The sequence below is a fragment of the Osmerus eperlanus genome, chromosome 14 (genome assembly GCF_963692335.1).
Source record: "Osmerus eperlanus chromosome 14, fOsmEpe2.1, whole genome shotgun sequence".
In the NCBI taxonomy this organism is placed as follows: Eukaryota; Metazoa; Chordata; class Actinopteri; order Osmeriformes; family Osmeridae; genus Osmerus; species Osmerus eperlanus.
Window position 1 is genome coordinate 13600138 of NC_085031.1, and position 15396 is coordinate 13615533.

Sequence of the window (15396 nt, forward strand, 5' to 3'; positions counted from 1 at the left end):
ACCGGTGTGTAATTGCCCTTCGTCCAGGACACCCCAGACCTCGTCTCCTCCTCTCCTTGGCATGGAGGCGACACTTACCGGCTCCATCTGGCTCCTGCCTTCGCTTCGTAACTGTACATATAAAGGGGACTCTCAATTGAGCTCTACTAGCACGCCAGAGCGATCATGGTAATGTGCCTCGTATGCTACCGCTAATTTTGTAAAAGCCTGCGGGGTCCTGGCGGCTTGTCTGTGACGTCGGCTTCACAGTTGCCACGTTCTTCACACTCTCCTGCATTCCTGAAGCGCGTAGCCATTAGCGTGGAGTCAGCACTTCTGTGACCCAGTATCAGCTAGCTAAATCTCTCTCTCACATACACACACACACACGCGCACAATCCTTCAGTCTGCCTGTTTGTTTGTCATTTGCTGACATTCTCTCTTGTTCCTCCTTCCCTCTCTCTGCCCCCCAGGTGCTGAAAGGTCATGACGACCACGTGATCACCTGTCTCCAGTTCTGCGGCAACCGCATCGTGAGCGGCTCCGACGACAACACGCTGAAGGTGTGGTCCGCGGTCAACGGAAAGGTACGCGTCCCCCGTCCCCCCTGATCCATAGAATATATCAGTTGTGATCACCCCATGGTTAATGGTAGCATGCAGGTTTTATTGCCAGAGCTTCATCTTTGAAGGGTGGCATGTTTTTGATACAGGGTTCGCTACATTCATGTTTCCCCGGCGTGATCGTAATTGATTAGTACGACCACACACCAAAACACTATTACTGCCGCGCAATATATTCCCAGGGACTCCATTTTGTCCTTCTACCCCCCCCCCCCCCCCCCCCTCCTCTCTCCTCCTGCCCTGCTGTCCTCTCCTACGTTTAGGCCTGGCGTCCTCAGGCACTGTTAGTATTCATGACTGCGGCCGAGGCGTGACATGCACCTCGCGCGGCTGCTTTATGGGGCCTGTTAGCGCAGGGCTACAGGGGCCGTGTTTGGTGGCGGTCGCCAGAGACGGGCGCTCCCACAGCCTCGTAAATCACCTCCCCCACCCCCGACGCCGGACTCCCTTTTCACAGTGGACTCTCGATACAATTTCTCTTTTTCTCGCTCGTTTTTTCGAGAACGCGTGACTGGAATGGAGAAATGCCATTGGCATGCCACCACAGCGGGGTGCATTAAACGTCAGTAGCGTGTGCGTATACCGTAGCTTGGATTCCCCCCCCCCCCTGTCTCTTATTCAAGAGCCAAGATGCAGAGTACTGCAGCTGCTGCTCAGGCCAGGAAGCTGCCTCTTCAAAGAGAGAGAGGGTTGGGCACACAGCCAAGCGGCAACACACAGATCACCAGCATTGAACAGATATGAACAGATCCAGCCAAGGTCATCAGATAGCTTCGCCACACTGACTGGCGCCGTGCCACCATCGGGTGAATATCCGGATGACATGGCAGCTCGCTTTGAAGCTCACGCCACCTTGCATGAGATCAGGACAGATGTGCAGGCCCACACTGTGATTAGTCACACCACGAGAGCGAGAGGTTTTGGGCGTTTTGATCCCAGAATGCACCCGAGCTAAAATATCAACTGCCATGTTTCTATCGTACGCCCCATAACACTTGGTGCTGGAATTGGTTGGTTTTAAGAGGGAAGTCTTGGTGGGGTTGTTGCAGGTAGTTACCATCACGTCTTGCGTAGCTCGCTGTCGGCGAACACTCGCCACCTGAGGGGATGCCTCAGCGGAAGGAAACGGACAATTAAGCAGTCGGCCATCTTGTTTGAAGCGGCTGCCGATGCCAGAGCAACATGAAGCAGAAGACCGGGAGATGACGCTGCAACTGGGTCTCCTTTTCATCACGTCTTTTCCCCCCGAAAATTCTCCTTCTCTTCAGTAAAGGATTTTCTTTCGGATCATGCCTCTCTCCCAATCCTTTTGAGTCTCCATCGGACGGAGATCTTGGCTGTGACCATCCGTCACCCCTCCGTGTGACATGTCTGCTTCATTCTGGAAGACTCCCACGAAGGGAGCACTACTGTCCATTTACTGAAGAAAGCTGGCGGCCATAGAGGCACTCTGCAGATTCTTTCTCCCCCACCCCCTTCCGCGGCCTTCCTGCTTGTCTTGTTTGTCTGACCTTGGCCTGTGTTTGTGGGGGTGTTGGTCCGCCTCAGTGTTCCGCTCCAAGGCCCAGCTTAAGTGCAGAAAACCCTGAAGTCTGAAAGGGGAGCTCAGGGAAGCCATTTCCCCCACAACTCCAGGACTAACAGACTTACTCACCACCAGGATCGATACGAGATGCAGTAGAAGAATATGTGCTTTTTGGAATCTTCTATAGGGAGGTTGCAAAGGACTTCAAAAGTGATGTCATCTAAAAAGGGCAGTTGGACATGGTCCATCAACAGATATGGACAACATCTAAGGATTGGATGGCATAGTTGACACCTGTCCTTCCCTTTTTTAATTGGACGGCATCATTGTAAATAGTAAGTGTTGCCTCAATAGTATTTCCTTGTTCCTGGAACCAATAATTAAGGAAATATGATAATCCTTACGCATGAATCTTATTTGATTCTGCATGTTCAGAGAATGTAGGATAGATTTTATAATCTTGTAAGATCAATAGTGCTTCAAGACTGGGAAAAGGCTTGGATGGGTTTTTTCATATTTGCTTCCTGAGTTCCTGTCTACCCTCAAAGAACCTGTACGGCACTCTAGTACAAGACTGAACTGGACCCCTGCTGTCTCGCAATCAGTGAACAATTGCACCAGCAGATCGTTCATAAAACCACTCTGCTCATCTCCTCGAGGCGTGAACTCTGGTAAAGTAATGAAAACACGAATTTGGTTCCTACTTACAAATAAAAGAAAAACGGATCCATGGTTCATGCCTTTCGTAGCTCATTTTTTCTTTTCTGTTGCATCAACAGCCATAATGAATCGTTTTGGCAACATCCACTTTGCCCTAATATAAATTAAAGCATTAATTTGACGAGGAATGCCCCAGATGCAAGATAATACTTGATAGCACTGTCCTCTCAATCTGAGGCACTTTGTGTGCCCACCCCCCTCACCCTCGTTCGGACTCAATGAAAGCTGTCGAGCTTCGATCTCACCACACACACACACACACACACGCGTTCACACACACACACATACACACTCAAAGCTCTGCATGGAGAAATCCTGAGCTTCAAAGGCAGCTGCCTGCTGCTCAGCGGAGCAAGTCCTTGGTGCCAGTCAACATCCTCCCTGGCTGTCAGGCTGATCTAAGATGGCAGACGCCCACCATCACACCACGGGCAGGGCACATACCCAGGCTGTGTGTGGGTGTATGTGCGTGTTTGTAACACACTTTGTAACACAAGTGTAACACTTGATAGGATCAAATATAGAATTGGTATGACTGAGAACTTGGATAATTGATCATTGGCTGTGATCATCAATAATGATGGGATACAAAAGGATTTTAGTTGTGTTGTGAAGGTAAGGTAGAAGGAGGGTAAATGGAATTATATTCTTGGCTCAAACTCATGTCTTCCAAGGGGTCCTGCTCTCTCTGACGCGGCTTGAGTAGGCTGGAATCACCGGGGAGCTGAAGACGGCTTCCACATTCTTAGAACATCAAGTTGTTGCCAGAATTCCAGTAGTACGGATTTGCTTCTGAACACAGTGGCAGCTGCCTACATTGTATGCTGAATTGGACTTAATTCTATATTGATCTGTGTATGCCTCTCAGACAAACATGCTATTCAACAGGTTCTGCCTGTTACAAACTAGGATGTTTGCCAGTTCACTTAGAATCATTTGTCACCTTTCCAAGTTGGTGTATATTGAGTTATAACTGTTTGGGAAAGAAACTTGCGGTGGGTCTCTATAAACAAAAACAAAAATCTAGATGTGACTGTCCTCAGTACCTTCTCTGCGATGCGTGTGTATTAAAGCCCGGAGTTCAGGAGGACTGGAGTGTAATATGGCCGAACAGGGGCACCCGTAAACATGGCCGAGGGGGGTCAAGACAAGGGTCGCCTCGCTTCGTCCTCCAAGTTTAACGAAGCCATTTCTTTTATCACCAGAGAGAGAAGGAGAGTCGTGGAGACGGAACCTTGCTCTCCGCCTTGAAAATCTCTCTCCCTTCTGCCTCTCGCCATTGGCACTGTTCCTCAACTACCGCTGAAAGCTCACAGGGCGGACCGTCCCTTTTACGCTTTTACACCACGCTCACGTCACCAATAATAACAAGCACCATCACCCGATGGATGTAGCCGGCTTCCGAACTTCGCTTGCCCTCAAACAAAGAGAAAAAGTTTAATTAAATACACTTGGGGATAATTAAATTTTGTGAGACTATAAGGGTGGAGGCACAAATTGAATAGATGAGAAAGATTTCCATAATCACGGTAATCAATAGCTAATCTACCGTTCCAAATGAGGAAGAATGACTCACTTTCTTATTACCACCATCCATCCTTCCATCCTTCCTTATGAAACAGGCCCCTGCATTCTCTTCCAGATAAGTAAAACCAATTACACTAGTTCAGCGAAAGGTCAAAAAGATACTTTGTCCTGGGTGTCGTGGTAGAACGTATGGATAGACTGAGTAGAGATTTTTATAAAGGTCATAGCAATTTAAATCCCTTTTCCATTTCCTTGAGTCACTAGGAGGTTAGGGTATATCCGGTGTCTTAGGATACATATCCACTGTGTTCATCGGTGCTGTGAAACATAACACAACGTTATACAGCACCGTATCCCGAGCATGATTCAACTTGAGAGAAATGTGGAACGTCCGTACTTAAGGGTGCCTTTGTTTTGCTCGCTTGCAGTGTCTGCGGACGCTGGTGGGCCACACGGGGGGCGTTTGGTCGTCCCAGATGAGGGACAACATCATCATCAGTGGCTCCACCGACCGCACGCTCAAGGTCTGGAACGCTGAGACAGGAGAATGTATACACACCCTGTACGGGCATACCTCAACTGTACGCTGCATGCACCTGCACGAGAAAAGGTAGGTCGGCTTCCTCCTGAAGGTGGACTGTTTCCTCTTTTTGTCTGAATGCAGAATCGTTTTTGAATCCGATTCGAGAACAGACAAGCCCCACCTCTCAGGCGTCCCCTCTGTGTTCCTATCAGTGTCGTTTCTTACGGTTGGGTATCCTGAAAGGCTATCTAGGTCAACACAAGCCCTTGGTCCACTGCATGTTTATTTAATGTAGGTTCCCATAGAAATGGGACTTCCAGGCTTAATTTTTTTTTCCTTGAAATTCGGACCTAATCCCCGACCTTATCCACCCTAGATGCTCAAATCAATGACTGTTCACTCGCTGTGTTATAGAGATAAGCCTTTTCTTTCCTGGAATCTCGCCGCCTGCGGAACGCGCCGCCGCACTGTCAAAAGAGCAGTACGTTACCACACATTAGAACTTGACAATGTGTCCTGTGAAGTGTACAGAGCAGCTCATAGGGACTGAATAGAACAGAGCTAGCCAGCCCGAGCTGTCCTCCGCTCGCTCCAGACTTCACTAGCTCCTTCCTCCCGCCCCGGGGGGATGGGGGCGGGGGGGGGGGGGGGGGGGGGGACGTTGGTTTTGTGTAACATTTGATTAGTCACTCAGCGGAAGAACCGCCAGGCAACATGGCCGATGGTGAGAGAGCGCTTCTGCGATTTCCATCTTTGTTGCGCCAGGAGCCATTTTATAAATGATATATACCCCCTGTTCTAAACAGTTAGAACAGGGGGTATTGTGTTCTGTGAATGCTTTGTGTTGCCTTCCAGTACAGACAAGAGGACAACTGTCAAGTTTTCACCTGCAAAACGACTTAAGAAGTAAATGTTATTTATCAGGCTCTTTTGTGTGCAGTCAGCGTGAGAGAAAGACTTGCCATGGCTATTGAATGCACTCTTGCAAAACGGACTCAAGGGAGAAGGTTTAGTTCATGTGCGGCGTTGAGAAACTACTTTCTATTCAGAATCAGTGCCGCTAAGCATAAAGAATTTGAGGCATATTTCGACCATTTACAACTTAACCGCTCAATACAAATCTCATTAGAAAGACAGTCGTTAAGTCGACCGAGGCAACGGGCGTGGAGTATCTCTGCGGCTGTTTGACGGGGCTGTGCACCTCCTCTCCCTCCCAGGGTGGTGAGCGGGTCCCGCGACGCCACGCTGCGCGTCTGGGACATCGAGACGGGCCAGTGTTTACACGTCCTCATGGGCCACGTGGCGGCGGTGCGCTGCGTCCAGTACGACGGGCGCCGTGTGGTCAGCGGCGCCTACGATTTCATGGTGAAAGTGTGGGACCCGGAGACGGAGACCTGTCTCCACACGCTGCAGGGTCACACCAACAGAGTCTACTCCTTACAGGTGAGCTCACCCTTCCCTTGGATTCCTTTTGATTGGTTTAGAAGACGCCATTATTCAAAGCGACGTGCAAATAGGGCATCTAGAAAGGACTAAAGATCAAGGATCGGAAGATCAAGGATCAGAAGTTTATAGTTCTAACAGAATTGCAGTTGTCAGACTTTCTAACACGACACTATTCATCACAGGTATCCTTGTACACACAAACACACACATACAAATAGTATACTCAACCAGCAAACATTTTTCAATGCCGTTTAGCATATCCCCTCAGCCTACCTGAAAGATATGATCAGATTTTTCTTTTGAACTTTAAATTTAGGTTCTTGCAGTAAAAGATTAGAACTAATGCATTTTACCAACTGCAGGACGCGAGTCCTTAACATTAATCGAGTCCCTTTACAGAAACCACTGAACGCAGCCGTCTAAATTATGATAATGACAATCTCTTTGAAAATGTGCAACTGGGTTGCTAGTTTGCCTAATGCAGCTGGAAAGCTGGATGGACATTCCCCAGTAGACTAGGCAATTATTTATAAAGGGTGTGCGTCTATTCAGCTCTTCAAAACGCTGTTCCTCCTGTGAGAAGATGCTCGCCATGTAAACACAGGAGCCTCGGTTATGTTCAAAGACAAGTGCGTGTGGTGGGGGTTACCCCCTGATGTGATCTCCATGTTGACTTTATTCATAAACTGACCTTTTGAAGTGTGTGTGCATGTGAGAGAGCCGGAGGTTAGGAGGTTAATTGATGGTTTAAGATGACCCTGTCACACTGTGTTGACTGTGCACTTACTCTGCTGGCATCACCTGCAGAGAGGGGTCATGTCTGTCGGGGGTCATGTCTGTCTGTCAGGGGTCATGCCTGTCTGTCGGGGGTCATGCCTGTCTGTCGGGGGTCATGCCTGTCTGTCGGGGGTCATGCCTGTCTGTCGGGGGTCATGCCTGTCTGTCGGGGGTCATGCCTGTCTGTCGGGGGGTCATGCCTGTCTGTCGGGGGTCATGCCTGTCTGTCGGGGGTCATGCCTGTCTGTCGGGGGTCATGCCTGTCTGTCGGGGGTCATGCCTGTCTGTCGGGGGTCATGCCTGTCTGTCGGGGGTCATGCCTGTCTGTCGGGGGTCATGTCTATATATTTCAGTATATGAAATATATACTGTATATATATTATGTATGTAATAGTTTATTATATTATCTATATAGTATGTATTGTAGTACAATGTATTGGGCTGTATTTCAACATGTAACCCCCCTCCCCCCCCCAGTTTGATGGGATCCACGTGGTAAGCGGCTCGCTGGACACCTCCATCAGGGTCTGGGACGTGGAGACGGGCAACTGCATCCACACGCTGACAGGTCACCAGTCGCTCACCAGCGGCATGGAGCTCAAGGACAACATCCTGGTGTCGGGCAACGCCGACTCCACCGTCAAGATCTGGGACATCAAGACGGGCCAGTGCCTGCAGACGCTGCAAGGTGAGGTCAACCCCACCGTGACAGCGACCGCACAGTAACCGCACTGCGACCACACTGCGACCGCACTGCGACCGCACTGCGACCGCAGGGGGCTGGTCGGGGGAGAGGGGGGGATTCTATAACTGGGGGAAGACACGATGAGGATAATTAACAGGATTGGAAATTGGGTAGGTGTGAATATGGAAGTTGGGGGGGGGGGCCCAGGCAGGCAGGGCTGGGCCCCCTATGAGAGGGAGAGATGGGCGCAGTGCCCAGCTGGGTTATGGGTCCGAGCCAGGACGTGGTGCGCCAGACTCCAGCTCCACACGGAGATCCTTTCCCCTGGCTCAGGCTCCGTTTGCCTTCCACATTCCTCTGTCGGGGAACGGAGAGAGACGACTGGCTGTCCAGTTTCTGCAGCATCCACCCAGACTGTCCTCCACTCCGTCCTCCACGGAGACCTGCAGGCCGCCGTCACCACCTCACACACACACACACAGGACATTGTCATCACACATGCCCGCCCCACCCCATCTGCACAAGAAAGGGATGTCCCCTTTTTGTGAGGGTGAAGTGAGAGGGGGAGGATGGAGGAGGGGCGGGGGATGTCTGTCTTGTTCCGGAGCCCGTGAGGGATGTGGTGAGCCGGCTTCGTTCTGAGAGGTTGTGGTGGGGTGTTTGTAGGTCACCTAATTGGGTCAGTGGGCAATTTCCAATGGTTCATTAGTGCGTTTAGATAAGACAATCGTCAGACCGTACAGTTAGCCCTCGCTGTGTGATGAGGGTACTCCAGGGACAAGGTAGTAAGAGAGATCGCTTTGTTGTGGAAATGAAGAAAAGGGGGATGGTGAGGGTGCGGGGGCAGAGGTGGGGGCTGGGGCACAGAACATTGTCATTATTATTTTTGTGGGGCAGGAAAGCAAAGAACAAAAACGCAAGGCTTGCGATCGCACCAGAGAAAGACAAAGGCAGGCACCAGGGCCCACGCAACTGTAATATTTCATTTAGAAAAGAAGAGATGGCAGGTGCTGTGTGTGTGTGTGTGTGTGTGTTCTCCCCTTTATATGTGGTTTCATAGGAAATTAACTTGTCTCATATCTTGATAATTACTATGAGTCCAGTTGCTGCCATAGCAACTTCGTTAAAAAGCGTTAATGTTTAATGCCCTTGAAAGTCTTGTTTGTTTGGTTTGTACAAATTGATTTTAATTTGTTATCCGCATTTCCCAGGCACAAGCGCACGCGCGCACACACACACAGTCTAAGGTGTTTTGCTGAAAGGAGTGACAACGGCCTCAGACACCAAGCATTCAAGCCGGCTGTGGGCGTTTCTGCCGCTGTGGGTGTTTCTGCCGGCTGTGGGTGTTTCTGCCGGCTGTGGGTGTTTTTGCCGGCCACATTGACAGACACACACATCACTGCCATTCCAGCCGTCTCAAGAGTCAGACAGCAGCTGTGTGACTGGAGCAGCCCCTGAGCCCTGTGTATCTCCCTCTCCTCTCTTATCCATGCTCTTCCATTGTCGGCCGCCCAAGATACGAGAGCAGGGCTTTTCCGGCCGTATCACGACTATAAGTCTTACCCACCTCTAGCCAAATGTGCTCTATCTGGGGGTGGAATGTGGAGAAAATTGCTAACAGGAGGCTGTAGAGTGAAGGGCTCTCATCTGGTGTCTGCCAGGCATGCACAGCTGTCCACATCATGGCCTGTGGGAGCTTAGGGAGGGCTCCCATTCAAGGATCTCACAACTGGAGAGCTGGATCTCTCCTCCTTTATCTCTGCCTCTCAGGGCCCTTTTCTCAGTCCTGCGTTTCGTTTAAATCATCTTCTGCCAAGGGTGTACTTTCTCTGCTTCTTGGATTCTGTCCGTCTCTGTTTTCCCTGTTATTTGGTCTCGTCTCTCTTCTTAAATCTCCACCATCTTCTGCTGGCTTTCTACTCTCCGTCTGTGTTCTTGTCACTATGTACTCTCTCCTCTCTGTGGTTCTCATCCAATCTCTTTTTTTTTCCCCCATCCCTCTCTCTCCCCCCTCCTCCACCCCATCCCTCTCTCTCCCCCATCCCTCTCTCTCCCCCCTTCCCCCCCTCCAGGCCCACACAAGCACCAGAGCGCCGTGACGTGCCTGCAGTTCAACAAGAACTTCGTCATCACCAGCTCGGACGACGGCACGGTCAAGCTGTGGGACCTGAAGACGGGCGAGTTCATCCGCAACCTGGTGACGCTGGAGAGCGGGGGCAGCGGCGGCGTGGTGTGGCGCATCCGGGCGTCCAACACCAAGCTGGTGTGCGCCGTGGGCAGCCGCAACGGCACGGAGGAGACCAAGCTGCTGGTGCTGGACTTTGACGTGGACATGAAGTGAGGGGCGACGAGAGCAGGGGGGGGGGGGGGGACAGGGAGGGTGGAAACGAAAGGTGAGGCCCCCGAAAAGGGCGGAGAAGAAGCAGACTCTCGAGACACTCGTTCCCCTCCTCGTACCAGTGGCGACCCACAAGCATTACTACCAACGAGCCACAGGCCCCTACTCCCCGTCTGTGTCCTGTCCCCCACGCCCCCCACCCCTTCGTTAGGGGAATGTTACTGACGACAAAGCAGACGCGGACGCCCACGTCTTCGTCTCGCCTCCACCTCGCCCCTACTTTGATCCTTTGGTTAAGTTGGAGGGTGTGGTGGTGGAGACGGAAGGGGCGTGGCTTGTACGCGGCTCTGCGGTTGGCTGGGAAAGAAGGGAGGGGGGCGCGGCTAAGGGGGGGGAGAGAAGAAAACATGGCTGAAGTCGAAGTCTCCACGGTAACTCTTCACCCTCACCGGCTTAGGGGGCAGCTTCGCACAGAGACTTGCTCGCTCAAGCCTGACACATAAACATTCAGATGTATAAAGATATATTATTTTTTAATCCCACCCAACATAAACAGCCAACTGTCTAACGGAGGGAAAAACAAATACACACTGTATACAGTACACGGCAAAAGATGGAGAGAAAAGGTTTGTCACGAGAGGGTGAGTTCAGTGTTGAGCTTTTCTTGATGTGTGCCATGTTAGGGGGGCTCATTTTGAGGGGGGAAGAGAGAGAGAAACATGCAAAGCTTGTCCCACGAATCAGGAAGTGTCGGCCTAAATTCAAACCCGTTTATTGTCGTTATTTTACCGTTCACTCCACTCCTTTTTCTTTCTTCCCTGGTTTGATTTTCTTAGAAAAATGTGAATTTCACCTCAAGTTCGTTTTGTCAGCTCACCTTAAGGGTTTCTTTCAGATTTTTGTTTTGTTTTGCTTACCGGCAAGTCCCAGTATTACACTTTATTAGCTCTCATAGTTTCTTTTTTTTGAGTTTTAGTTTCTTTTGTTTTTTTCTTTTTGGTCTCTAGCTGGAGTGTGGAGCGTAGCCTCCCAGATAATAATGCTGTCCTGAAACTGCATGGGATCTGTTCCCTAATGCTGGTGTCACGGTTGGCGGCAAGAACCTGTTTTCTCTACTCCGTTGAACAGCGCCCCCTCTCTCTCGATCCCAGTACTGTTCTCCCCAGTGGCCAAACTGTATTTATGCTGCTAGATGAACAGGCGAGAAAAAACTAAAAAGATGGAACTTCTAACTTGCTGTGACGTTTTAGTCCCAGACTAAATTCCAAAATCAACTCTTGATATGACTAAGTTTGGACTTTTTAAAGACACACACACGGTAAAAGAGCTACGTGATGACAAATAAACAACCAACATTTTTCTTTTTTTTCTTCTTTTTTTGTCTTTGTTTTGTTTTTGCCACTTAAACTTGAGCCAAACGTGCCTCTACGAGGCTGAGAGGAGGGAGTGTGTTTGACAGACAAAGGTGTCTGCGCGCATGTGTGTGTGTGTGTGTGTGTGTGTGTGTGTGTTTTGGGCAAATCGTAAACACATTCCTGGGGTCAAAGCTCTTTCAGCTTGTTCTTTGGGGACATGTACAAATGTTGTATGAACTGGCAAAGAGAAAAAGGAAAAACAAGCAAAACATATTGGTTTTAACAAACTGTCCATGCGCGATTATGGTTCTGTTCAGCTCTATCTGAAACAACAGGCACCGATAAAAAAAATTACGAAAAAAGATAAAGAAAAAAAAAAAAACAAGCATACTGACAAGTAGTGAATGCCAGGAGAGTCTTAGTGCTTTGAGTATTACATGTTACAGTTGAAACCGCTGGAGCTGCTCTGCTCTTGGCGGTAGCAGTCTCATGGTTTGCGAATGGCACACAAGCAACCAAGTGAACAGACAAAACATTGTAGCCAAACAAAAATCGTCTCAATCTCCAAGAGTCACACAACTCAAGCTGAACTGTGAAAGTGGTATAACACTGTATATACAAAAAAATAAGAAAAAAAGAAAAACAATCTTGCTCTATCATTGTTTTTTTTTTGTTTGTTTTTTCCCTTCTGTTTAATTTATGGTCTGGTTTGAGAAATCGGACATCGCAGGTGTTTTATTTTTTCAAATTCATGTAAACTGCCTGGCAAAAAAAAAAGACAGAGGAGAAAAAAAAACTTAAAGGGATTGCGTATTTGTTTGATTCACTTAGAATTTTTTTATTTTCTTATAACTTAAGTGCAATAAAATGTGGGTTTTTCTTTTTTCATTTCAAGCATTTCGGTTGTCTGTGTTTGTCACTTGTGTGAAGGCGTCTTGTGTGTTCAATAAAGCCTCTTCAGTTTCATTACATTCACTGTGGAAATACTTTCAACATGCTCAAGTTGCTGTTCCAGCTCACACATTTACATGTACCTAGTCATTTCACACACACCACAGAAACAAGCTGTATTCTGTAATCGTCTTTGTCATGCATGGTGATCAAATCAAGATCTGGTGCAGGGCGGGTAGGCTTATGTTTTAACAATACCTCAACACCCTGATCGCAAGCACACACTACCACTGCTAGTATACATAGCCCTAAAAGTTTACATTCGCAAGATGTTTACACAGTGTTTTCATGGACCTCCATTATGACAGCATAATTCAGCCTGTGTGCAAGGGTGTGTACTCAACTACTTGTCCAGTTCAAATCCAGTGATGCGACGTGTGCACACGCACACACAAGCAGCAAAGTCTGTTGCCTAGTGATGGACCCTCTCTGCTATAGAATGGTGCAACTGAATATCAAGGTACTGTATTGTCAAGAAGCAGATAATGTCAGTTCTCGTCGTCATTGCCTGGCTTCTGAAAAACGGGTTATGTATTCTCCGTGTCTACAAATCTACAGTACAGGTCACCCAAAGTATATGCTTGAGGAAGTTATGTGATTTGTATTGATCAAGAGACAACAGCACAAATAAAGACAATTCTTAGAAACGGACAGTTACTAGCCTATGTTATATTACAATATAACACTTTTAGGTAGAAGTAGTGTCGTAAGGAGAAGATTTAGTACAGGATTCTCCTCCGCCACAAAAAAAGGTATCTAGAGGTGTGAGGGAAACGGACAGCTTAACTGAGACACCCTACCCTCTTAATGCAGTTCATTTTGGAATGTGATGAATCGTCCAGTTCCTCAGAACTTACTGGCCATTAATCTACCTCACATTACCTCCCCCCTTCCTCTCTCCGTTTCCTCTCCCCTCTCCAAGACGTGATTCATTTCCCTGGCTTATTCACGCTAGTTGCATTTATGTATTGCAGCTTTGTGTGATGGATATCCCCTCCCCCCCCCCCCCCCCTTTCAAAGCCTGACCTAGTATTAAACCTAGGTATAAATGAACATTATGCCAAGAGATATACAGGGTTGAGAGACGAGTGAGGTTGGGTAGTTGGCCAAGGGGAATGTTTGGTTTTACTCTTAATGATCAACACAGCTTCTGTCATTAGGTGTAGTTTGTATGCAGGGTGATGGAGGAGTGAAGTGAAAGGGTCAATGTGAAGGAGGAACCGGGAACCCCGGATCTTCATAATCCTCATCTCTTGATCCTATAATCCCTCTGTAGAAATATCGTCCTTTTTAGAGTGCCAGGAGATGCCTAGACTGTCAGCTAGCTGTTGCTAAGCTAGCTCCCCCTATGGACATGGAAGGAGTTCCAGTGGATACAAGGTAACATTAGATGCTAATCTGACTAGCATGTTGCAAGTTAGCATGTTCTTCACACCCTTTTGCACCCTTTTGACTAATCGCACAGGAGAAGCCAACCACGGCTTGGCACAAAGCCATTTATAAATTTTTCTGTTGATTGGGATGTGGGAAAATGTCCCCCATGTGAAATTAAGAATTTTTGGCACTGTTTGACAAAGTACCCTTAAATGGTGTGCTAATTTGAGCAACCTGGCATGGCTGCCTTGCGGGTCTGTCGGGAGGAACCGCAGTCCTGTACCTCCATCAACTGCAGAGGGCAGAGCCTCATGGGCATCTGAAAATGAGTTGGTTGCATTGCTTGTTTTACATTTCTCAAGAGGGTTAACATGCACACACCTTGTGACATTCAACACGTTCAGAGACCTCAAGAAAGCTAGGAGTTCTATATGCATTAAAAGTGCTGTGGGCTCATACAAAATGCACTTTCCATAGCGATTTGGTGTCGAAGCTTATATTTATGGATTACTCCCAAAAGTTTGACAATTAAGTGCATCCACCTACCTTTCTCGTAGGTCAGTAGTTGATATGGAGCAGAAGATGGAGTGGAGGTGTGTGTTTGTAAAGGAGAGAGAGAGAGATAGAGAGGGGAGTGGGGGTCTGTAAATGAGCATGCAGATTCAAGCCACCACAGAGCCCATCTGTACAACGCTAGTGTGCGTGGGAGGAGGAGTGTGGCAGGGGAGCGAGCCAGGACACACCGCCACGGGAAGGGGCACACACACACACACACGCCAGCATCCTCTCAAACTGACAATAAAACACCACCTGTCTCACAGGGGAAACTATGGTAAGGTAGGCGTGTGTGTGTTGGTTTGTGTGTCTTGGAGGAGGAGATCCGCAATGTGATCAAACCAGTATATCTCTCCTCCCCCTCAAGTTTTAATAATTTGGCCTGTATCAGAGAAGACTGGGGAATGTAGTGTGTTTGCGTGCATTTTGTATGTTGACTGCAGTAGTGTGTGTTTGAGTGGCATTTATTTCTGTAAGTGCAGTGCACACAGGTGTTTTAAGTACCTGCTTGTGTTTGTGTTTGTGCCCTCTGTGGCTTGGCAGGGTGCCACTGACAGATCCTGAGGAGAAGACCGCAGCAGGCAGGAAAAACCCTTCTGGAGCCATGCTCACGACTCACTAGAGCTGAGAGAGAGACGGCGGGCGAGAGAGGCTCAGTCAGAGATGCAGAAGCAGAAAATGTGACGGCAAAATAGAGAGAATAAGAAGATTGGGCCTTCGTGTAATTACTGAGAGAAGAGATTCCAACAGGAGGATCATTGTATTTACCATCTGCTAAATATTGCAAGGTGAACTGGTATGTTGTGTCATTGTATCTCATAGAGAATAAAACATGTTTTATGACTTGTTTCAAATATAAGATAATACACTAAAGTGTGGTCAAATGCACCATTATACTCTATACCTATGAAATACCCAGTTTTTAGGGAGCCTAACATTTGAATTTTTAGATGCTACCCTTACATCCTTTCTGGAGCATTATGTAGGATGCTGCTGTTCATTTAGTGCACTTTTTCAC

The 15396-nt window shown here is 48.3% G+C and overlaps 1 protein-coding gene across 4 annotated transcripts in view; it reads left to right on the forward strand.

The window, feature by feature from the left end:
* fbxw7 (F-box and WD repeat domain containing 7) overlaps positions 1 to 12469 on the forward strand; it is a 58194-nt gene extending 45725 nt beyond the window's left edge. For all 4 annotated transcript variants that reach the window (XM_062477590.1, XM_062477591.1, XM_062477592.1 and 1 more), the window contains exons 7-11: positions 453 to 566; positions 4803 to 4984; positions 6115 to 6340; positions 7598 to 7808; positions 9878 to 12469. In XM_062477590.1, coding sequence (XP_062333574.1) covers positions 453 to 566; positions 4803 to 4984; positions 6115 to 6340; positions 7598 to 7808; positions 9878 to 10146 — 1002 coding nt within the window. In that variant the 3' untranslated portion in view covers positions 10147 to 12469. The remainder of the gene's footprint in view (positions 1 to 452; positions 567 to 4802; positions 4985 to 6114; positions 6341 to 7597; positions 7809 to 9877) is intronic.
* The last annotated feature ends 2927 nt before the right edge of the window (positions 12470 to 15396 follow it).